This window comes from Parasteatoda tepidariorum, chromosome X2, assembly GCF_043381705.1.
Source record: "Parasteatoda tepidariorum isolate YZ-2023 chromosome X2, CAS_Ptep_4.0, whole genome shotgun sequence".
Lineage (NCBI taxonomy): Eukaryota > Metazoa > Arthropoda > Arachnida > Araneae > Theridiidae > Parasteatoda > Parasteatoda tepidariorum.
In genome coordinates, this window is record NC_092215.1 from 19,039,863 (window position 1) to 19,064,646 (window position 24,784).

At 30.0% G+C, this 24,784-nt stretch overlaps 1 protein-coding gene across 5 annotated transcripts in view; it reads right to left on the reverse strand.

Annotated features, from left to right (window-relative positions):
• The window catches only part of LOC107450578 (histone-lysine N-methyltransferase SETD2), a 55,948-nt gene extending 35,899 nt beyond the window's left edge, over positions 1-20,049 (reverse strand). Inside the window, exons 1-13 of one of the 5 annotated variants that reach the window (XM_016066402.3) lie at positions 19,561-19,887; positions 18,467-18,511; positions 15,409-15,453; positions 12,516-12,610; positions 10,765-11,049; positions 8,830-8,958; positions 8,448-8,499; positions 7,349-7,425; positions 5,685-5,886; positions 4,364-4,461; positions 2,990-3,137; positions 2,162-2,293; positions 629-730 (exon numbers count right to left, since the gene is read on the reverse strand). In XM_016066402.3, the coding sequence (XP_015921888.1) occupies positions 629-730; positions 2,162-2,293; positions 2,990-3,137; positions 4,364-4,461; positions 5,685-5,886; positions 7,349-7,425; positions 8,448-8,499; positions 8,830-8,958; positions 10,765-11,049; positions 12,516-12,610; positions 15,409-15,447 (1,359 nt within the window). In that variant the 5' untranslated portion in view covers positions 15,448-15,453; positions 18,467-18,511; positions 19,561-19,887. Of the gene's footprint in view, positions 1-628; positions 731-2,161; positions 2,294-2,989; positions 3,138-4,363; positions 4,462-5,684; positions 5,887-7,348; positions 7,426-8,447; positions 8,500-8,829; positions 8,959-10,764; positions 11,050-12,515; positions 12,611-15,408; positions 15,454-18,466; positions 18,512-19,560 lie in introns of all 5 variants that reach the window. The other 4 variants (XM_071188290.1, XM_071188291.1, XM_016066405.3 and 1 more) reach the window with 4 other exon arrangements.
• Between the last annotated feature and the right edge of the window lie 4,735 nt (positions 20,050-24,784).

The window sequence follows — 24,784 nt, forward strand, 5'->3', positions numbered from 1 at the left end:
TGCATTAGAACCACTAAAAATTTTTGTTCACAGCATTTCAGATTTGAGTTTATGTTCTTTTGAGTTCAAGTTTCAGAATAGCTAGTTAGAAGGGAGAAAGATGAGATTTCTTTGCTTAACAGATTTCTGCGCCTTTGTGACAAGGTTTGACTTTATTACCAGAGATGCCAACTGCTCCGGACATGCCAAAATAATTTTTTTTTAAAAAACAGTAAATATTTATAAACTAACATTTGCAAATATTAGACTAATTTTGCTTACTTTTGAAGAGGTTTAGCATGACTTAACTAAATAAAATGGCGAATTATATAAGCCTTCAAATTATTCAGAAATAGTGGTGGATAAAACCGAATAAATTAAATTTATTAAACCAAGCATCACAATTAATAAACTACCAGTCGAAAATATTTATTCGCTGTCGGGAGCAAGTTGGCATCTCTGTATAACTATCAATTACGTTAACCACTGCACTACTCTAATTGTATATCACAGCACCGTAAAGCTTTCAAGTATTTAAGGAAATTACTATTATTGCTCACAGCACATTTAAAATATTTTTATTAACGACTGCTGAATACAAAACAAAAGGAAAATATCTGTCTAGAACCTATAAACAGAAATAACTTACTTTATTTTTAAAATTCGGTTCATCTGAATCGACCATCCAACTCCAAAGCAATGATAAGCCGTGATAATCAAGGAACAATCTGAGGATATTTTCAGTGGTTCTCTGTAGAAAAAAAAATGCAATTATAATATTATACACATTCTAATTTTAATAAAAACATGTAAATTCACATCACAATAAATAAAATAATTTTAATTATGATCAATTTGAATTGCTAATTATAACTTTATATCGCCAAAGATTCTAAGTCACAATTTAATTTCCTCAAATAGCAGAATCTAGGAAAATATAATAGAAGTGACTGGCACTAATAAAATCACTGGTTTAAAAAATCAGTCACTTTTAAAAATCATACTTGCAAGGACAGATACAGTGCAACATCAAAACCCGTAAAAGAAATCATCCATTAACAAAATCATCTCATAACACATCTTTGATAGCTTATTCAGATGCCAATTGGGGTTATATTTAGCAAATAGATTTTCTACATCAGGCTATTTAATATTCTTAGCCGGTATTTCATTTAATTGGAAATGTAGCAAACAAAAATTTATTGCATTAAGTAGCATGGAATTGGAGCTTTCACATTAACCAATTCAGTAAAAGAACTTTTATGGTTTGCAAACATATGTAATGAGTTAAACATAATATCTATTGAAAAACCTGCTTTGTATTGTGATGATTAATCTGTAATTTAGTATTCTAAAAATAATTGTGAAAATTTAAAAATAAAACTTGATGTAAGATTTCAATCAGTACAAAATTCGCTTAATGAGGGAAAATTCGAAATAAAGATTATTAAAAGTAATTTGGATGATTTTTTCACTAAAGCATTTATCTAAGACTGAATAAGATGACTTATTTTGTAATATCTGATGGAACCACAAGACAAGTTTGAAGGAGGAATAGCAAATCAGAAATCACAATTTAGTTAGAAAGATCATTGGAAGAGAGTGAAAGACGAAAGTGAGTCAGAAGGGAAAGTTGAAGTTTTCTTGAATTAAAAGAAAATTATGTATCAATTGTAAGAATAGTTTTAATTTTTCTTACAGTCAATATGCAAGTGTTTCTGATTGGCTATTCGATATATCAGTGCATATATATAAGACCGACCAAGATGAGGATTGTCGGAGAAAGTATAGCTGTGTTATGTTGACAATACTCTTGCTGATTATGTTTTTCAGAAGTTATGTATTATTCTAATATTTTATCTCCTTTATTAGTAAGCATATTTTAGTAAGTTCAAAGATGAGTCTTCAAGTATGCTTGCTTGGAATTTTCTCTTTTGCACTAGGTATATCAAAGACTAAAATACAACAAATATGAAGCATATATCAAAAAAGTAAAACGAAATTTTAAAGCTGAATTAGAATCCTATTTAAGTGAATTGACAGACTGCCGTCAATAGGTGGAAGAATCACAAGTATAAACTACGTAAACAAAAAGAAATTTCATTTTATCTGAACCAAATAAATACATTTATATGAAATTAAAAGTTTAACTATAGAAAATATTTCACATTATTTAACTCACTAGAAGAATATCCAACAATTTTTCTCGAGAAGATAAATCCTCTGCACGAACCATCAGTCTTGCTAATAATAGCGTTTCTTCCTTATTTCTTAAACCACCATTTTCTGACAATTTTTCAATTTCTTCTTCAAGCTAAAAAGAAGAAAAAAAAGTGTTTACATTTATATTAATAGTTACGAAAGGCAGTAGGTCCACTTAGGAACGTTTATAAAGGACAACACTTAGTACATAAATGACATTTAGTACACATTAATAAAGCATTTAATTTAAACAAAGTGTTAGGATAAATTTATTTTTATGCAAACAGTTAAAAAATTCACATATAAGTTATTTTATCAAAATGTCACATTTCAGAGTTTTTCACGAGTCCTATTTAATCTGGGTCCCAAAGAACTAGGCATCATTGAAATAAATGCTGGGTTCTCTCCAAAAAAATTTAGTTCCAAAAATTTAAAACTTTCTAGAATTAAAAATGTTATAAAAATATATATTTGAAATGTTACATAAAAATATGCTTTATATCAATTGAAGGTCAAATATAAAAACCTCAAATCAGAATTTAGTTTACTCATAATTTTACTAAACAAATTATTAAAGCATAAATTTTACTCAATTTTAAAAATATTAAGTTTAAATTAGTTTGAGATGAGATGTAATATAGGTAATTTAGAATCTTCTTTCATAGAATTCTTTAAAATATAATGTGATACTTGTTTCTTCACTCTCTGTTCATATTACAAAATGCCTAAAAATACACTAAACCTACAATGCAATGTAATCAGTATTTCAAAATATGGGGGGGGGGGGGATTAGTTTAATGATACTCACTATTAAATCTTCCTGATTTTCAAGTTTTTTCTCTTCATTCTTTTTCCGCTTATTTGATTTTATACTGACATCTACAGATATTTCATTAGAAACACCAATATAACCAGAACATATTTCAGTCCCACAATGGCATTTTTGAGCTTCACGGCTGTAGAGAAATATATAATAAAGATCTATTTCAGAGGTAAAACAATGAGTAATAAAATTATATTGTAAGAAATTAAATGGACAATTAAAAATGAAATAAACAATCTCATAGGAAACTTTCAAATCTAGTTCATTTCATTCGCTAGTTTATTTATTGATTTTCTAATTTTTAAACCTTTTGATTCTCTTATTTGACTCACTAACTTATGGCTATACTGGTATATTGATGCTTTCACATACTGATATTCTGTTTCATTGATCGTCTGATTAACTGACCATATTGGGTTAAATTTATTTTTACTATAACATGTAACTGAAGATTTAAAAACAAGTAACAGAATTCGCTTAATAATGCAACTTGGACATCATGATGACAAGTAATCTATTATTTTCAATTCCATGGCAATGCAATCACTACATGAAATTATGATTATAGTTCGTTCACCTGGAGTTGGCACTTGGCTCCACCCCTTCAGGCAAAAGTTCACTACAGCACGGGAGTATGAGGAGAGACATCTCTGTGCTGGAAATTGCGACAACACTTAATGCAAACCAAACGCAAACAGCGAATTCTTTTTCAATCACTTACTTCACTTTATCATCTGCTATTAAACCTTTTGTTACTCTAGTTAATTAAACATATTGCAGCAACATGCCTCAAAAAGGACAGACTATTCACTCAAAAGAGAGAAATATCATCAAATTATGAAAGATTTAATGTTAAAAAAAGGCACATAAAGATTGCAAAATAAATATTTTCGTCATACGATCGGCAAATAGCAACCTTGTTCAAGATTGTTCACATCCTTCTGCCAAAAATAGCAAAATTGTTAAGTCGGAAACCACGTGATGAAAGCGGAGCCAAATTCCAACTCCTGGTGAACAAATTATATCTGTAACTTAATATTATGATTGCTTGTAATTCAAAATTTAAATTTTTGCTTAGCATGATTAGATGTAATAGTATGTTATTTTTACTTCTAATCAAGACTAGAAATTACACTTATGATCATGATTATTAGCAACCATTAGATTTTTATTATTGCTAATCATGATTAAAAATAATCTTACACAGTAAGCAAATTGTACAATTGTGTAATGACAATTACTTATGATCTCTATAGTTCTTGATGGAACTGTTTACTACAATGTGATTAAAATAACTCTACTCAATGAAAAAAATCACTAAATTCCAGTTCCTCAAAGATGAACAGTAATGGAACTCACCCATAGCGTTGGAACTGATAATCAAATGTAAGTTCTTCACCAGCTTTTAAATCTCTTTTAGCAAAGAAGCCTATTCGTAGCTCACCATTCACAGTCCACTAGAAAAAGTAAAATACAAATAAAATATGGGTAAACACTAATATTTTGTGAAAACTAGACATAAACAAAACAAAAAAATCAATAATTAAAAAATTTACAAAAGATAAACACATACAGCTATTTATTAGTTAAAAAGTACATTTTAGTTAAAAATATTCAGGAGGACTGAATTTTGTTATCAAAGGTTTAATTCAAGTTCAAGTTAACCGTTTTTTACCCTTCCCTTTACGTTAAAGTATTAGATATGCAATTACGAAAAAGAAGATTTTCATCAATTCTAACTTCACACAATTTTTTTCCTATATATATATATATATNTATATATATATATATATATATATAAGAAAGAGGTAAACTTAATTTTGAAAAAAAATGTCATGTGGTCCCTTTATATAGGCCCCCCTTGACCATCGGGGGCCTGGAGCAGGACCCCGACTGCCGCGGCATAGTTACGGCCCTGCTTTTAATGCATAATAGTGCACAATCTCATAGACCTCATTATGCCCAGAATATGCTGGAATATGAAAATGATCACCAGAGAGACGGGCCAGCCATATCCTCAGACCCGACTCATAGAATGATTGAGAAGTTCTTGGCAGACAGGCTGCTGATGTGAGTCTTACTCGACAATTATTACACGAGTTGAAACAAGAGTTACGCAATGTCAATTCCTTGCTCTCCATTTTGACCCCTGATAACTTAATTAGTATAGAAAACAGTTGCCATTAATGCATGCAGTTTTAGGAGAAAACCATAACCAATTTTCGCTATGTTTTATAGATAATTTTCATCATAAAACTGCGATGTACTACATTTTCTAAGAAGGTACTTTTCTGCCTAATTTTTATTTTAAAAAAAATCATTGTAGTGTTTGTACGTAAAATAAACTGTCATAATTATTTTTTTCTAAAAGTGCCAATTATTTATGTCTTGCAACCAGAGTCCCAATTAGTATATCAGAGCAGTGTATCTATGGTTTTCTGAGAGTGTCAAGCAAAATATGACCATGGAGCCTTTGACAGTTCTGTGCAAAGAGCACCCAGATTTCTGCCCGCAACATCGTTATATCATTAATTCAGGCCCTGTTAGCAATGTCGCTAATATAATTAAATGAGGCCCTGCTCACAACATCATTAGTATCCAAACTTTAAGCCTGCAACTTTAGGAAGATTGTATTAAATACATTAATGTTCCAGTTTCATACAAGTTCAAAATTACTTACTTTTTGTGTTACACAGTTTGGATCACAGCTGTGATTCATAAAGCGAGATAAATTTCCTTTGTTTGTTGCATCTAATATTTCATCACTTTTCAAGGCCATAAAGTAATAGTGATTTGATTTTTCTCGAGCATATTGTTTTACTCTTTGTTTAAATTCTTGTGTACTTATAACCTCTCCAACATACTCAATGACAAAATTGCCTCTATTAGAAAGGAAACAAAAAATGCAGAGTTTATAAGATATATTATGTTAAAAAAAAGTATCAATAAAATATAGTACGTTTTACGATGTTTCGAGAGAAAAAAGGAGCTGAAAAGAACTTCTGAAACGTCTCAAAAACTATAAGCTTAGACAGACTATAAGCATAAATGCAATGTTATCAATGAAATGAGATTAGAGTAAAATCTCAATTAAACGAGAATAAACATAATAAAAATACCATTTTCCTTCAAAATATTGATAACTCTAAAAATATATTTAAAAAGAAAATATCCATTAACGAGAATATACAAACGTTATATGTAACTTTGAATGCCAACTTATTCATTCATTTCTAAAGTTCAAGTCTGTTTCACTGTAAACATCTATAAATTAGATAGAATGTTGATTGACAACTTTTTAATTCTTTTTCTAAGTTCAGGTCTGTATCATTATCAAAACTGTTTCATCAAAACATTATCAAAAATTATTTAAAGGATTGCTACCCAATGAAGCAGTTAACCATCAACATGCCAGGTGGTATTAGAAAATGGGACAGAACTCCACTCTGGTGGCTTGATGATATTGAGAAAGATTTGAAAACATAAAAGATTACTAATTGGTAACAAGGAGCATCTGATAGACTGTGTTGGAAAAAAACTAGTTGGGACAGCCCTGGCATGCTCTGTGAGGTAGGGCCAAGATGGAGGAACAGAGTATAAATTCTTAGACAATGTAATCAATGAAATGAGATTACTGTAGGTTTTCAGATATCTAAACTCAAAAATCAATTTCCCGAAATATTAATAATTCTTCAAAAATCTTGAAAGAAAAATTCTTTATGATTACATATATATTATGTTCATATAGTTTTATAAGCATTAACATTTTAATTTTTAAATGTGGATAGTAGTTGAAGAAGAAGATGGAGAAAATAAGTAATAATTTTATTTAATGCAAGGGCTGAATAAAAGTCAAGGACATCCAATGATAGATGTTGAAAAGAAGATTTACAAGTAAAACACAAATCTCTAACAAATTCTAAAATTTAGTTTCATATAATTAATGAAATTTCAATTTAATTATTTTCTACTAATTACAACACATAATACAAGTAAAAACATTTTTTGAATTTTCATACCACAAAATTAAGCAAGTTGAAATAAAAAAGATAGATTTTGTTGAAAAAATTTTTTATATGCATAATTTAAAGAAAAAATTTATAATCATAAAAAGGATGTACAAATACTTTATTAAATCATAGAAAAATATTTTTAACTTAATAGTTCATTCTAATTTTAATTTGTGCAATGTAAAATACATCAATGCTGTGTTAAAAATTACATATTTTAATTTAAATCAAACATGACTTAGGAAAATATTCCTCTATTAATGACAAAGTGTGAAGAAAAAAAGGAACTTTAGGAAAACCTAAAATCTAGAGCAAAAGTCTTAAAAAATCTTACATTGGTACATCTTCCAGAAGCTTTAATCCCCACCCTTTTTTATCAGTTTTGAAAGGCTCCACTTTTGCATATAATCTCTGTAATAAAACAAAAAGCAAATATATAGTTAAACAAACAAAATGATATAAAGAAAATGTGTCACATTATGTCCACATTACATAATTTACAGAATAAATATTTCACTTTAATCAGCAATTTACAAATGTCAGAGATGATAGTTCTAACTACAGAAATTAAAATATATATATAATGCTGTATAGTTTGGAACAGTGTCCAGAATGTTATAATAATGTGCATGCTGGAATGCCTACATTTATGCATATCATAAAGGATAGCAATAATGCTTCCAAAAAATATTCTTTAATTTAACCTGTTAGCCCCCTGCACCATATTTATAGGACAACTTTTTGCAAAAACAAATTGTTGAAGAACAATTGTTTGTTTTGTCATTTGTTTAAAAGAATTAAAAGATTCTCTTCCACCATAATTTAGGTTTTTGTGACTAGAACTAAAATTAAAGCACCTTTTGAAATGAAATGATGGTTAACAGTAAGTCACTTAGTTAATTATTATATTTTATATCACTTCCATATAAAAAGTTAGGTTAAAACAGGTTAAGCCCAAGGCAGAATGTTGCATCATTCTTAAAGTTTTATGATATAATGTATTATGTACAAAATTTTACACAAATCTAGTAAAATTCTATTGTTTGGAAAAATATTCTGTTGGCAGCTAGCTAAACCTGACAGAGTTGCTGTTTCCAAATAGTTTTAAATTGTCTAGGCTTTAGATTATTTCATAATTAATTGAAGTCAATGGCTTTTGCTCCCTATTAATGTAAATATTTATAAACTATAACCAACCTGATTTAAATAAACTTTTAGTGCTAACTAATAAAAAGTTTATGAACAGTTGAGTGCTTTAAAAGTCCTATGTAATTTCTTATAATAATTAAAGAAAAGACTAAATCAAGCCTACTCAAGTAGTTTTCGTTAACGTGAATTTCTAAATTTTGTTATTTACAATTTTAGGTGTTAATTACTTATGAAATACAACTTTTGATATTATTTAAACCTGATATTTAATATACAAAACTTACTTTTTGAAATCTTTTATTAGAGCAAGCCTCTTTGCAAGAACATCGTGAACCACTGAAATATAAAGATTTTTTTTATTAAAAACCTAATACTAACTAAAATCCAAACGACACTTTAAACATAACTTTTATAAATTGTGGCTGATTCGATTTCTTAACATAAATTAAACATAATAAATTTTATTAGATCAAAAAGAAAGAACTTTATTTTACACACAATAACAATTGTCCTTTTTTTTAATTCATCAAACAAGCAGAAACAAATTATTATTAAGAAAATAATCTTCATATCTAAAGCAATGAATCTAATGTAATGAAGAGACAAAACAAATTCAATTCAATAAATCTCAAAATCGATATGAATATGATTCCACATGATGCATACCATTCAATCATCAGTAATCTATTCAAGCATTCATCCTGGCATCCTAATTTACCCTCTTGTCGCATTTCTTCAGTAAGAGAACAATCACATAACATTCGACGAGCTTCTTTCCTCCCCTTCGATCGTTTCCTATCAAAAAACAAATCATTAAAAAAAAAACATCAACAAGAATTAATGTTCTTCTCTTTCTATACATATATATTAAACAAAAACTAAGTTAATTAAATAAATACAACTCTTTTTTTTTAAAAAAAAAAAGGTAAGGAATTTTTAGTGAAAAGTTACCATTTTAGGAAAATCACTGAAAATGATAAATAATAAATGACTGAAAATGACAAATAATTTTGGAAAAAACTATCATTGGAAAAACATACATAACCACAGGAAAGAAATATGAGAGAAAACTTATTTGTGTCATTTGTAGTGAAGCACCGCTCCATTAATGAAGCTTTCATTGATCGCTTGTTGTTTCAAAACTTTCCCCTGTTTTACTAAGATTTTTCAGATTTCTTCCCTGATATTTCACTGAAATTTTAAGAATCAATAAATTCCCCGCTAATTCCAAGTTTTTCCTATTGCTGGACACCCTGTAGTATTTTATCAAGAGTTCTATTTTGAAGCCAGCAAACAGTTTGTTAATTCTAGTTCTATAATATGTGGTAATATTTTCATATAAGACAGCAAATAATCAAGGAAAATACTTAGTTCCTCTTTCTTTCTTTAACACCTTAAAAGTTACAAGTATTTACATGCTTTGCACAGTCTGTGAGATAAATGCTTATGAAAATAGGGTTAAAAATAGGTGTACTTCTAGGAGTTTTACGCATATTGTTGACACTTGTATAGTTCAAATGCATCATTTCTTAAAAACCCTTTTCATTTAAAATGGATGGGAAAATGAATTGACATTTTCAACAAAGAGTAGACCAAAACCAGAAAACATTCATAGTACAAATACAGCAGATCAATCCCTGTTTGCTGAAATTTCATAAGATCATTGGGTGATTTGCTCATTTAGCACCCTTTTATGAAATGAAATGCTTTTCATGGGTGGTACAGAGGAAAACAAACAGATAAAAAGATAGAACTTAGTGCAAGTGATTAAGTCATTTGATTTGATAGGAAAGGTGAATTTTAAGAATGTTGTTTAAATTTAGTAAGAAAAAAATCTTTTTTTTTCAAAAAAATATCCAAAATTACTGATTTGAAAAAATATGTTAAATTTTATTAGAAATAGGAAGTGCCACGATGACTGGGACCCTTTAAAACAAAAACTTTTTTTGTTACACACAATTTTTTTTAAATGATTGGTTGTGTTACACTGCACTGGTAGTGTTGCACTTTGGACAGCTGAAGTGCAATTTATCCGCAAAAATTGAGACTTATTGGGGGACCAAAAGGGAATTAGAATTATGGAGAAACGCAAGACGCTGTATGGTTCTTCTGTGCTTTATCAACAATGGAGTTTATCCTACATGAATTTAAAATATAACAATATGGCTGATGGCTTAACAAAAGATGGCACATTTATAATTCAGATTATTGAGGAACATCTGATGTACCTTGAACCATACTCGAGAAGTAAGGCTTCTTTAAACGCCCCTTGGAAAACAACCACCACATCCGTGGTATCATAGTGGGTGACCAAGTGCTTCAATTAGTTTTAAAGGTGACAGAAGAGAACAAACTGCTTTAACTCGACTGTCAACTGGAATTTTAAAAGCTCTCATTTTTTTCCTATTGTGCTTAGACATTTCAAATTTAAAGCAAAATACATTGAACTGCGTTAACTTGGTAAGTGAGTACCTTCTGAAGAGACCTATGTATGCTTGTGAAGGAACTAATGGATCTAATCTGATTCAGATCAATATCATCTAAATGCAATTACAAATAATTAAGTATTGAAACAAGCAAATACTATTAATAATAATATACCTCTCAAAAAGATACACGTTTTCTTCCAAATAATCATAAACAGGCATTTTTACTTTCACCTCTCCATTAGAATCTATGACTTTAGTATCATTTGCAGAGTCTTTTTTAGTATCCACCACCATTTTTGTTTTTGCAGTCATCGCTTTGTCACCATCAACGTCTGAAACAGATGACTTGTCACCTGTTTCTAATTCACTGTTGCGACGCCAACGAGATTTTACTTTTTCAGGCTTCATAGCTTCTTTCTCAAGCTCCTTAACTTTAGAGCACAAATCATTTTCCTCGCTAAAGGGGAAAAAAGGACTTTTTTTAAAATTTAACCAGTGAAAGGCAAAATAAATTTTATTTCAGTATAAATGATTAACATTTTTAGAAATCTATATCATAAATCTAGGAACAACATTTTGCCAGATTAAAAGGAATATTTTTCAAACTTACATGCTACATGATTGAATAGTACAAATGATTTTTCCTAAAACTGGATGGCCACAAACAGTCAGAAAAAAAAAACCCTGATTTTTCCAGACAGATTTCAGGGAATTTCCAAACAGAGACAGAAATGTCCTCAATAATTTTTCACTTATACCTTATTCTAATGCATAATATGCATTACAAAACACTTGTACTTGATAGAAGAGTCAAAAATAAAAAAAAAATTTAAAAAATTAATACAGAACTAATTTTTTTGAAAAAGTATTAGATATTGTACTTCAAACAAGTACATTTTTCCTGACTTTTTGTGCATTTTAATTTAATTCCTAGATTTTTCAATATTGATAAATTTTCCCGTTCTTCCTGATCTGCGGCCAACCTGGAAAAAAATATATATGCACATTTTTCAAAGAGATTTCTTAAAATGTTTAACAATGAAATATCAAGTGCCTAGCATTTGTTTCATAAATTATCATAACTTACTGCAATTAAAGTCCATACAATACATAGATACAAACTATTTGATTATCCCTTTTGGATAGAAAGGCATGTATTTAAATTGGACTAAAAATATAGTATATTTATCAAGAGAAACACTATTTTTGTGTCCGATTTCCAAACTTAAAATATTTTAAGCACTAATAATCACAGTTTTTTTCTTCATGCACTGTACATTTCGACTTATTCTGGAATAAAAATGGAAGAGTTGCCAGTAAGTCATTTGACAGTCACAATTAGCCAATAGGTATGTGTACTTCTAAAATAGCAGGACTAATTGCTTAGACAAAAATAAAAAATTACAAATTATCAATTACTAGTATCTTGAGGTTTCTCCCAAAAAAACTTCTGAAGTTTAAAAAGTGAATGCCTCTATTAACTATGAAATGGAATACGAAATTTTGATATCATACTTGCTACAACAAACATAGTTTCAAAGGTACATAGTAATAAAAGTAACATAAAACAGATAAATAAAGAAGTAGTTTCATAAAAAGTTAGAAAGCAGCAAAGCAATTGTCAGAGTAATTATTGGCAAGTAAAGCTACTTAAAAGAGTAAGATTCCAAAAATATTCAGTAAAAGATCTTCACATCTAACATTCTATTAATTTAATAATTGACACAGAAAAAGTATAGCAGGAGCAAAAAAAAAATTTAGGAAAGACATCATAAGTAACCTATTTTTTAAATTCATGCAAAAAAAACTTAGCTATGCAATCAATTAAAATTTGTTAAGATAAAATCAAAGATAAAAAAACATGCAAGCAAATATATTTGCTAATTTCTACTTTGCTTAAATAAATAAGGCTTTTTCCAATACCTTAAAGATTGCATCTGAATTTTCCCTCTCAACTCTGATATGAACTCAAAGAAAATTATCGAATAGCGCTCCAAAATCCATGCAAATGTTTCATCCTTAACAAATTATAATAGAGTAACACGTTAATATCTACAAATCATGTAAAATATAACTAAAGAAAGCGACGGAACTTGCAAATTTTTGTGACAAAATAATTTGCTGCTAGTATTGGTAACTAAATTCTAAAACACTTCCATTTTTTATAACAGTTTTATAAATTTAATGATAAATAAAACTTTTTAAACAAGATTCAGTTATTATATAAGATCCAATACCTTAAAAATTATTTATTCCATAAAACATAGAAATCATAGAGCCTACATTAAGAGCAATTTACAAGTTACAAACAAACAAAAAAACATATAAATTTTTTTTTTAATTAGGCAAACCAAATAATTAAATTTAAAAATAATAAAGTGGAAAATTTACCTAATAATTAATTTAACACATTAGCTGCTGATCTTATGCCAGCTCATTTTAGTCTCTAGAATTGTACTCCACACTGGCAAGAGTTTGAGCAAACGTGTTAAAATATCAAAACCAAAAATATCAGTTCTTGACACCATTTGTTTAAACCAGTTTTTTTTCTTTGTTTTTTTTTTAAGGAGTTAAAGGAAAAACACTTTAATGACATACTATCAAACAGGAAAAAGGACAAAAATTAAAGTTTTATCCAACATCAATAGCTATTGATTTACTTTCTTCGACATATTTTTACTATTAGAACTATTTTTTCTTCCCTTGACCTAATTTTTTAATTTAATGCCTATTATTGTTATAAGTCATGTATTCTTTATCATCTATATCCAAATGATACAAAAATAGCTCAATTTTGTTTCAGAAAATTAAAATTTTTAAAAATTTTTGTTTCAGCAAACAAATATCTAGTACCCTTATATCTCCAGCTTACCTTAATTGGCTTAAAACTGTTTCAGATTGATATTTAGGTTCTCCTTTTTCATTGCAAAATGACTTGCAATTAGTAATTTTGTCCCAAACAAGGAATATCCTGTACATTGAAATTTACAGAAAAAAAAAGGAAACTTCACCTTTTGACAACTGCTTTTCATTATCATGCTTTTTTTTCCAAAAATAAACCCATATTTCTTTAAACAGGTCTACTTAGCACAGATACATTTTTGTACATAATTCTGTGATCTTCATAAAAGAATTACTTTTTCTAAATATAGACAAACAAACGAAGTGGACAAATAAAAAAGAGTTTGGATAACTCCAAATACCTCAAAAATAAATAAATAAATGAATAACAACAAAATTTCATGCAAATTTAATATAGTCAAATAAGAGATAACATTCAAACTTGTGCTTTATGTTGTAAAATTAATTTTATAAAATTAACTTAAGGCTTACAACCTTTTAGAATTTTAGAGCTAAAGTAAACTTTTATGAATGATAAAATTACATGTAGATTTAAACACAATAACAAAAACTCCTAAAAAATAAAGCCTGTTTTAACATCACCTCATTGGCATAAGTGGAGGGATACACCAGAAGTTTTGAAAGTTTCCTGAAGTTTTCAAAATATCGTTCATTTAAATTCAGTTCCCCATCTAGTTATAGTGCACAAAACATATACATGTTTTATAGTTTTTAGACAACCCAATATAACAAAACGTCAAAAATTTCAATTTAACAGCATACAATTTTTGCAAGTAAATTTAGTGAAGAAAAGTTTTAAAGATAATTAAAAAATAAAATTTAGCCAAACAAACAAATTTAGTAATTTTTGAATTATCAATTTGAACAAATATAGCCATAAAGTCAAAGCAATTAAAAACGAGATAATCCTAAAATAGATATATTACATTTATATATTGATTAATACATAATCAAAAAAATATAAAGTAATTAGTAGTGTAATAGTACTTATTGCACTAAAATTACAGTTACTGAATGAGACTAGTAAAAAATTATCACGAATATGATGAGTGTTCCATTAAAAACAAATAAGTTAAAAGTTAACTTATGTAAAATTTAACAAAAAGTTCAAAATTTTTTTAGTTTCAAAATATAAAACTAAAATAAAGCTCTTATCATCTTACAAGATGGTAAAAGAATGATACGAGTAATTTAAGAATGCAGTTTTCGCAGTGGAAAAACCTACCTCGGAAAAAAATAGATTTCTTCCAACCCAAGTAAAAGAAACTTTTTTTCCAAAAAAAATTCTCATATATTTAAACAGTTTATTATTGCAATCAAGTTAAATAATAGTAATCATTTACAAGCTATTCAAAAGATCATTTTCAAATAAATGAAAACTAAAAAGCAGCAACTGGAAACTTTTTTTCATGAATTTCATAAACAAATTTAAATAACTAGTTCTTCAATATGTTATATAAATAAGTATGATGAACACTAATTTTATAATTATATATCGAACTGTTAAAATAACAAAAATAAATTTTATTAATACTATTAAATCAACAAATCACGTGAAAACATACATTACTAAAAAACGGACAATGAATTCCCAGTTAGAAATACCCAACTAATTTTTATAATCAAACCAGTTACTTAATACATAGAATACTTAAACCAACACTAATATGATATATAAATTTTAAAATTCTCAATACAACTGCAAAAAATAAAAAATAAAGTTATTTTTTAATAAAAAAAATAAGCAAAATCATTAAACTTTCAATTACTATATTAAATTTAATTTGAGCTATTTTAATAATTCTTGTTTCTTTTCTTTCTTCTGTTTCTTTTTTCCAGTTTTTTCCTGTGTCTTGAAGAAATCTATTACTTCCAGAGGAAATTAAAAACTCGATACAACATATAATGTAAAATAACAAGGCAGATATTGATAAACTATCATAAATCTACTTACATGGAAAATAGGATTAGAGACTTTATGTATGAACTTCATACAAACCTGAAAATAAGATAAAATATTTTACAGTGAACATCAAAATGCATACATACAGAAAAAGATCGGTTGAAAGAAAACTAAGTTTCATAATACTAATATCACAGGGTTGGCACAATTCTGTGTTTTCCCTGTACTTATACACAATATAAAGGAAATATTTATTGCTAACCCTGTACGCATTATACACAATATAATCAAAAGTTGTTGTTGTAGTTCATTTATGTCGCACTAGAGCTGCACAATGGGCTATTGGCGACAGTCTGGGAAAAATCTCTGAGGATGATCCGAAGACATGCAATCACAATTTTGATCCTCTGCACAGGTGATGGCACCCCTGCTACGGTAGCCCAACAACCTGCACGCGAAGTTGAGCACTTTACGGTAGAACAGTTAAACAATGACCAATACCGCACACCCTCGGTCTCTACACAGACTAATCCAAGTGGTCACCCACCCGCACGCTGACTGCAGCCAGTGATGCTTGACTTCGGTGATCTGCTGGGAATCGTGTTTTAAAGATCAGTCCACTGTGGGACATATAATTAAAAGGAAATGCACAATTACTGTGCTCTTGACTGAGCTATATTAGGCTAACTATACAAGTTTTAATGGTTGGAAAAACTTAAAGAAATAAGAAACAGCTTAACCTACTTAAAACAAATAATGCTATAGTACATGAAATAATTTAGTAAAGCAGACGAATCATCCTTAAATATCCCATAGTATGCGCTTTGAATGGTCACCACTTTTTAAAAGACTAAAATAAGAAATAAAATTCCCTGCACTTTCCCAGTTTGTAAGGAAAAACTCAAAATTCTCAACATTTTCCCTGTTATTTTAGGTACTTTTTAGATTCCCTGCATTTTCCAGGTTTTCCCTTGTGGAGTGGCAACCCTGTATCACAACTTTTACTTTTTACTAAATTAAAGAGAACATACATAAAATGAAATTGAAAATTAAGGTTAAAAATGACTCATTGCTATTTTCTTAATTAAAGGGGAAATACAGCTCGTAATGCAGAAATTTATTTACAATAATTAAAACATAACACTTTAAGTGCTATGTTTTAATTACTGTAAATAAATTTTTCTGGTTAAAGAAGCATGATTAATGCTCCCTTAACCAGAATAAAATTTTAACTCCTGTTATAGAAAAATAATTAAAAATTTAAATAAATACAGTAGAGTCCCAATAATCCGAGCCCCGGTTATCCGAGCTTCCGCTTTAACCGAGCTATCAAATATTTTAAGGATTTTTTTGTTCTAGTTTATTTTTTATTTTTAAAAATACCGCCGAAAAATAAGTCTGAATTTTATCTTCCAAACACTCAGGAAAACAACATCTAACAAATTGATCCCATGAAATAATGATCATTAATATCATCAATAATGAAAATGAACCTAGCGAAGATGATGAAGATAGTGACGATGAAAATCAACATATAAAAATCTCCCACACAGATGAACTAAAAGCTGCCGAAAATGCTACTGAATACATAGAACAACAAAAAGAGGCGACACCAGCCTTCCCGTTATCCCTAAAAAATGGCAAAACATTGCTGCAGAAAAGCACCAAAGTTATGTAAAACAAAAAACGATTAAGAACTTTTTTTAAGTAAAAACTCTTTAATTCTAGCTAAGTATACTTTTTAAGTTTTTTCAAGTAAGCTTTTTAATAATAATAGGAATTATATGTGGTATACTCGTATAAATTTTATATTTCTTAAATATAATACATTTACTGTATTATACATTTACATAATACATTTACTGTATATACCAACTCTTTTTCTTTCTTTTTTTATACTCTTCGTTTTAACCGAGTTTTTCAGTTATCCGAGTTAGTCGTGGTCCACATTAACTCGGATAATCGGGACTCTACTGTAATACCGAATCAAGATAGTCACATATTATTTTACTATAAAAATAAAAACAAATTTCACATCACTTTACATTTTTTTCAAGATCAAAAGAACTGTTCTACATAAAACATCTGAAGTAATTTGCTGCAATTAAAACAAGACAATAAACAATGTATAAAGAGAGAACACATTAATTTGAAAGCTAATATACAAGCTTAGAACTTTACTTTTTAAATTTGCTTCTAACACTAATCTTAAGAGTACAAATACTTACAAATCAAGTAAAATGTAATTTTATATTTAAATCTAAACAAAATAAATAAATAAACTACAGTAAAAGATTAATTGAAAAGAAAATAAGCTACATAACACTGTATCTTTTTTTATTTAGTTTCACGATCATAAGAACAACTACGCATTAAACGTCTAAAGTAATTTGCTGCAATGGAAAAAGGAGCAATGATTAAAAAAACATAAACAATGAGTGGGGATATTAATTAGTAAATTTTTCATTAATTAAGGATATAACTTGTTAAAATTACTTTACACAGATTAAAATTCTACAATAAAAATTAAATATAATTTTTATCGTTTTTGCTAAACATGTAAATGCCAACAAGACATCCTACTAACAATTGACTCAACACTATTATTCTAAGTAAATAATCTTTATATATAGAAATCACTATCATGTAAATCTGACATTACTATCATGTAAATCTGACATTGTGATCAACCCCTACAGCAACTGGTAAGTATGCAATACATAATTACCTGGATTAGAAAATAAGCAAAGAATTATAACATAATTAGGTTATCTTACTATCATACAAGTAAGATTTAAATCTAAAGCTGAAATTTTAGTTTCAATACAAGACTACATGGGATATTTCAGTATCTGTTTAACCCTACTATGATCACGAAACCCCGAAAAAGATTTTAAATATACAAAAAAATATGAGAATGCTTATTAAAAGATGATGTTATACTTTTTCATGAAGTTGGTCGCCTTCTGCGAATTTTTCGAAATTTTTTTTTATAGTTTCTCACAGGTCACTGCTTAGAAATTCCACATTAACTTAGATAACACATTAAAATCTTAGATAAAGTCAGGTCAATTTGTTAATCAAAAACCAATACACTTTTACTACTTACTTTAAATGTTGAAAGAAATTCAAGAATAATATGTGTTTCTTCATTCTAAAAAATAAATGTCATGAAATTACAAACAAAAAGTTATTTAAAAACTGGAATAAATCTTACAAAATTTAAATTGAAAGCATCTAGTTAGTTTTAATTTTTATTTACAACTAAATATTTCATCACAGTCATTTTTTTTTAAATTTATTCATGAGGAGACATTAAATTTAAAAAAAATTCGAATCAATTATCCAGGATTGGGGTTTTGGACGTCCTAAACCAGTTTTGGACAGGACACTTGGGTTTTACTGTTTTAAACTGACTAAAACTGTCCTAAACTGTCTTAAAGAGTCCACAACCTTGAATATTGGTAAAAGGTAAAATTTTATATGTGTAACCATTGCATGCATAATAATTACATCAATAAATATTTGATACATTTTATACAATTTGCTTACACTTATTAAAATAATATAATAGGAAAAGATTTATAACTTTTGAAGCTCCACAATTCACTGAACAACAAAAGTGAATATCTTATCCCTTAAATATGAATAAATATGCTTTTAATACTTATAAATTATGTTTTTGCATAAGGACAAATAATGCAATATTATAAATAATAATAAACTTTTTTAATAAAACCAAAACTTGTTTTCATTTTGTTTCCTGATCAAAAATTAAAATTTTATTTTTCGCAATATTTTTTTGAAATTGTAACATAATTTGAGTAAAAAGGTTTTGAACAGTTTTGGACAAAGAGTCTCGGACAGGACGGTTTAAACCGTGGATTAATCCATTCTGTCCTAAACCTTGACAACTCTGAGTATAACTACTCTCCATATGTGTATTTGTTGTTGCTAAGCCACTCAAAAAATTTGAAAGATTTCCTTGAAGGAGGGCAAAAAATTTGTAAATAGTTCTGATATTAATTAGTAAAACACAATAATTCAAAGTTGACTCATATAAATTAACAACAATTGTTTAAAGATAATATAAATTTAACGTGAAGAGCAAGGGTACAAATAGTATCTAATATACAAAAATAAAACTCAGAGCAAAATCTTAACATGCAAGATATTTTAATGGCAAAACGTAATTAAATATACCTCTTGAAATAGACTTGCATAATAAAATCTAAAACTTTTACAAACGTAAATATTTTGTTTTATAAAAATTAAATAAACTTTAATGGTATTAACTTAAAATATGCTTTTGTACAGACAGGTTAGAAGATGATCATAATTTTTTGTGTAGAATATCATTTAATACAAAAACCTTTCAATACATTTGAGTAGTATACAAAATTAATTAAAACATTTACAATAAATTCATATATATCTGAATCGGTAGATTAGATCAAGAACAAAAACATCAGAAAAACTAACTACAAGTTTAGTTTACATTCGGCTGGATTTTTTAGTTGCCAGATTACTAAAATTTCAAACGTAAACAAGTTTTAAATGGTAAAAAAAATTTCATAATTTCAATGCTTTTCAAGAGTCCGATTATGCTTAAGAATAACTTGAAAGTAATTAATTTACAAAACGTAGTACAAAATTTCAGGTCGCTGTTGTTTTTAAAGTTTAAATGTAAAGGTGATATTAGGGGCCATTCCTTCTGGATGCGAAAAATCCACACGCGAAACTTCACTTGACAATAAACACCTGGTTATTCTCACTGCATGTGATTCATACATGGAATTGCACGTAAATACAATTTGCGCGTGTGCGAATAGTTCATCTTACGCGTAAAGGCTATTCTTATTGCTCATGGTACACGAAACCGATCGTTTTCAATGGGGAATAAGAACCTGATCCGTAAAAAACTTACTCATCAAGTTCTCGTTTTCTTTTTACGGTGATCGGAAGTGCGTGCACCTCATGCAATAACAATAGTCTGTTAGTTTCCAAGGCAATCGGATAGAGTGTGAATTATTCTTTTCACCCCTTAAGGTTGTTGTTGTAGTTCATTTACGTCACATTCGAGCTGCAGAACGGGCTATTGGCGACGGTCTGGGAGACATCCCTGGGGATGATCCGAAGACATGCCACCACAATTTTGATCCTCTGCAGAGGGGATGGCACCCCCGCTTCGATAGCCCGATGTCCTGCACGCGAAGTCGAGCACTTCACCGTAGAACAGTTTAGCGAGGATCAATACCGCGCACCTTCGATCCCTACGCAGACTAATCTAAGTGGTTATCCTCCCGCGCACTGACTGCAGCCAGTGATGCTTAACTTCGGTGATCTGCTGGGAACAGTGTCTTAACGATCAGTTCACTGCGGGACTACAACCCTTAAGGCAATTAAATGAGGACTAAATTAAGGCGCTAAGGAGCAGTCTTCTGGTGTCACAGGCCTGAAAAAAGGCTTGTCAGATTTATGCCATTTCTGAAGTTAGGAACCTCATCTTGCAAGGAAAACTGATAAATGACCACGTGATGCAAAAAGCCAATCACCATGAGGCTGAATTCCAGCCCGACTCGGAGCGTCTTCACCCGACAATGCTTGCTTGAAAGCACGTCAGAAAAATCGGAGATGAAAAATCAAGTTTTCGTTCTTCTTATGATATCACGGGCTTGATTTCAGTTTAGCCTGACTTCACGCGCCTGATGTCAGGTCTTGTGAAAAAGTGGGGTAGAGTTAGGGTTGTTTTTCCAAAAAACTATTCATTTCAATATCTTTTTCCGATATATTAGAACGTCAAAAGTTTCAAAATGGCATATAAATGGAGTGAAATAAGATTTGGTAGATATCTTTAATAATATTTTAGTAATATTGGAGAAATTTCAAAGACAATATTTTCCGACATCCTTTTTGTAATGTTATATAGCTTCATAAATTAGATGTCTTAAAATGTCGTGAGAATGTCAATGTAAGATATATGAAGGCTATCATCCTGCGATATTCTACCAATGTCTGACATTTGATGAGCACAATATTTTACAGATATTTACCTAATGTCTATTAAATATTTTAACATTCTGGTTAATAATTGTTCAGATATTTTATAGATATTTACATGATTTGTTTTTAATATTTATCAGGTAAACAAGATGAGACTGAAAATAAAGGTAACTGATGACAAAATTCTTACAGTATTAAACATTTACAACCGAAACCCATCTCTGATTTTCGTAGTAATTCAGTTCATCGTAAAAACTACTTTAACTAAAAAATGACTTCATTTTTTTGGCAGATAAGTAACTCTAATAGTTCTGTCATCAGTCGTATTAATTTTCAGATGCACCCTGCATACCTGATAAATATTCAATCTCTATTAAGTCAGATAAATAGATACCGGCAAAATAGCTGTACAATAGTGAACATGTCAAAAAGTACTCAATGCATATAAGATAAATATGAATGTAAAATTTCGTATAAATATCGTTACAGTATCAAATGAATACCAGACATATACATAGAATCCTCGATGCACGCTATTTGGATGTCTTTATTAAGTATTTATCCGATATTATAAATATCTCTGATCTACCTGATAATCTATCCTATCTATCTGATCTACCATATCCATCTGATGAAAAACATTAGACTGTTAAATGACGATTACAACAAATCTCGAAAAATAACAAGTGTAGAGCCGCGATTATCACCTTCGGATAATTTATTTTACTATACTGAGGAAAACAGAAGGAGTAGCAGTTATTTTTAAAGAAGAACAAAATAAGCAACGCTTACACGCAAATGAATTATTAAATGATATCTAAGCTCTTCGCGGACACCTCAACCACGCAGTGGTCTGTGACGTCGGAAGGAAGTAACTCTATGATCATGTTTGTCTAGTGATACCTCTTTTGCTTTCCAAAACTTGTAGCATAAAGATGTTTTGAAACATGGTAGCTTAGCCCAATCTTTGTTTTTTGAATTTCTTTGTTTACCTATCGTTAATGTGGCCAGTTCTCGAATGAGGACTGGCCATACTAACGATGATGACACAAGAGGCGAATAGTAGGAAGACTCGAGGCGGGATAATCACGGACTACCTGTAGGGATCTCGGGGATACCTCTTTTGCTTGCCAAAGCTTGTAGCGTAAAGATGTTTTGAAACATGGAAGATTAGCCCAATCTTTGTTTTTTGAATTTCTTTGTTTACCCATCGTTAATGTGGCCAGTTCTCGAATGAGGACTGGCCATACTAACGATGATGACACAAGAGGCGAATAGTAGGAAGATTCGAGGCGGGATAATCACGGACTACCTGTAGGGATCTCGGGGATACCTCTTTTGCTTGCCAAAGCTTGTAGCGTAAAGATGTTTTTAAACATGGTAGCTTAACCCAATCTTTTTTTTTTTTTGAATTTCTTTGTTTACCCATCGTTAATGTGGCCAGTTCTCGAATGAGGACTGGCCATACTAACGATGATGACACAAGAGGCGAATAGTAGGAAGACTCGAGGCGGGATAATCACGGACTACCTGTAGGGATCTTGGGGATTCGAGAAATGTGATGTCTACTCCATGGAAAAAGTTCACAGAGATAGGAACAGTGGTCCACCAACCTGTTCAAGGCCACAAAAGGGGAACAACACCGGCTCAAGACCATTATTTGAGATTTTTAACCGAAATGGATTGATTCGCGGTGCCAACACAACTGTTTTGCATTTTGTATACTACAAAGGAAACATCCATTTCACAGATAACAGTTAATCAAAGACTTAATGAAGAAGCCTTTTACGCCCCTTGTGGTCTTTTACCCTTTCACTGCTGACCACAAAAAAAAACCCTACCTAGTATGGTGCCGAGAAGATCTGTCTTGGACAGAGGATGATTGGAAGAGGGTACTCTTAATGATGAGTCGTGATTCAATCTGAACAGCGACTCGAGACGTGTTCTCACCTGGAGAGATCCTGGTAGTTGATACCCTCTGAGATTGTTGAAAGGACCACTATGAAAAATGTGGTCTGATGATCAGGACAAGCATTATGGCAGATGGGCGCATCGATCCTTATGTGTTCCATAGAGGTACTCTGATAGGTCAGCGGTACAAGGACAAGATCCTAACATCCTATGTCAGACTTTTCCACGGAGCATATAGGTCAAATTTCATTTTATGAGGATAACGCCAGTTCATAAAACATTCCATCCTAGCTCTCCATCTTGGTACTCTTCCCTAATATAACGAGCATCAGACAGCCAGACTCTTTGTAGGTTCTCGAGTAATTACTCGTCATAGAGGTCTTCGTCAGTTTCTCTTCTTTCCTCGACCACCAAAATTCCAAAATTATATTAAAGTGAAATTTAGTTAAATTAGAAAAATTACTAAAACTAGAAATTTAACCGTTAAAATCACACTCAAATCGAAATAAATTTTAATGACAAGATTGTGGCCTGCTTTCTTGGAAGCTGACTTCCTCTCTAGGTCCCATCTGCCCTCGTTGGTCGCCCAAAGGTGTTCACTCACACACCACGATGAGTTGAGGGATCAGGAAGATGGTGATTTTAGGATGTAAGGCTAGAGCATTTTTGACTACGTCTCAGTGAGGAACAGCCACTGGAACTTAGTCACCTCTCCGAAGAGAATCTCTTCAAATTTGAACATCTCTCAAAAGCTTAATCTCTTAGTTAGCACAATCTAGGGGCCGGGATAACCTGGTTGGCAGGGAGCTCGACACAAGTTTCTGAGAAGAGGAGTTCGAATCCAGCCGGTCAAAGACTTCCCGTGTTGTAAATGGAGACTGGCGTACGTTAAATCTGTCAGGTCACAAAGCCCTCCATGTTCCCATGACAAATCAATACCTCTGGGGGTACTAAATTGGAGATAGATCGTTTTCTGGTTCAAAATTATGACCTGTGAATGAATGGACGGATGAATGAGTCCGCCCTATTAACGGGTGTGACGTATGGATGTGGCAAAAGTCGATTTCTTGGTCATAGATGGCGCCACTGGGAAGCAATACAATCACACACCCTCCGCCTTAATGGCTGATGACAACAACAGCACACTCAGGGATGCGTGAGTTAGCTATAAGCTCGAATTTTTTTAAAAATAAAATAGTGACGTGGGTCAAAAACATAAGCACAAAAATCAAAAACTTAAGTTTTAGAGGAATGAAAAAAATCCTAATTTTCTTGTGAATTTCACTTGTTTTTGAAATATACTTAAAATATTTCATATTTCATGGTTATTTGTTTCAATGTAATGCATTCTGGAGATCTTAACAAGCAATTTCATGAAATAGGTATCTTTTTTTTTAAAAATATTATCCAAAAGAAGCAATAATACTGAAATGACGTTTTTTTTCAGGAAGTTTCATGAACATTTTCAGAATCATTTTAAAAAATACAGTCAATTAGTAGGAGAAAGTTTAGC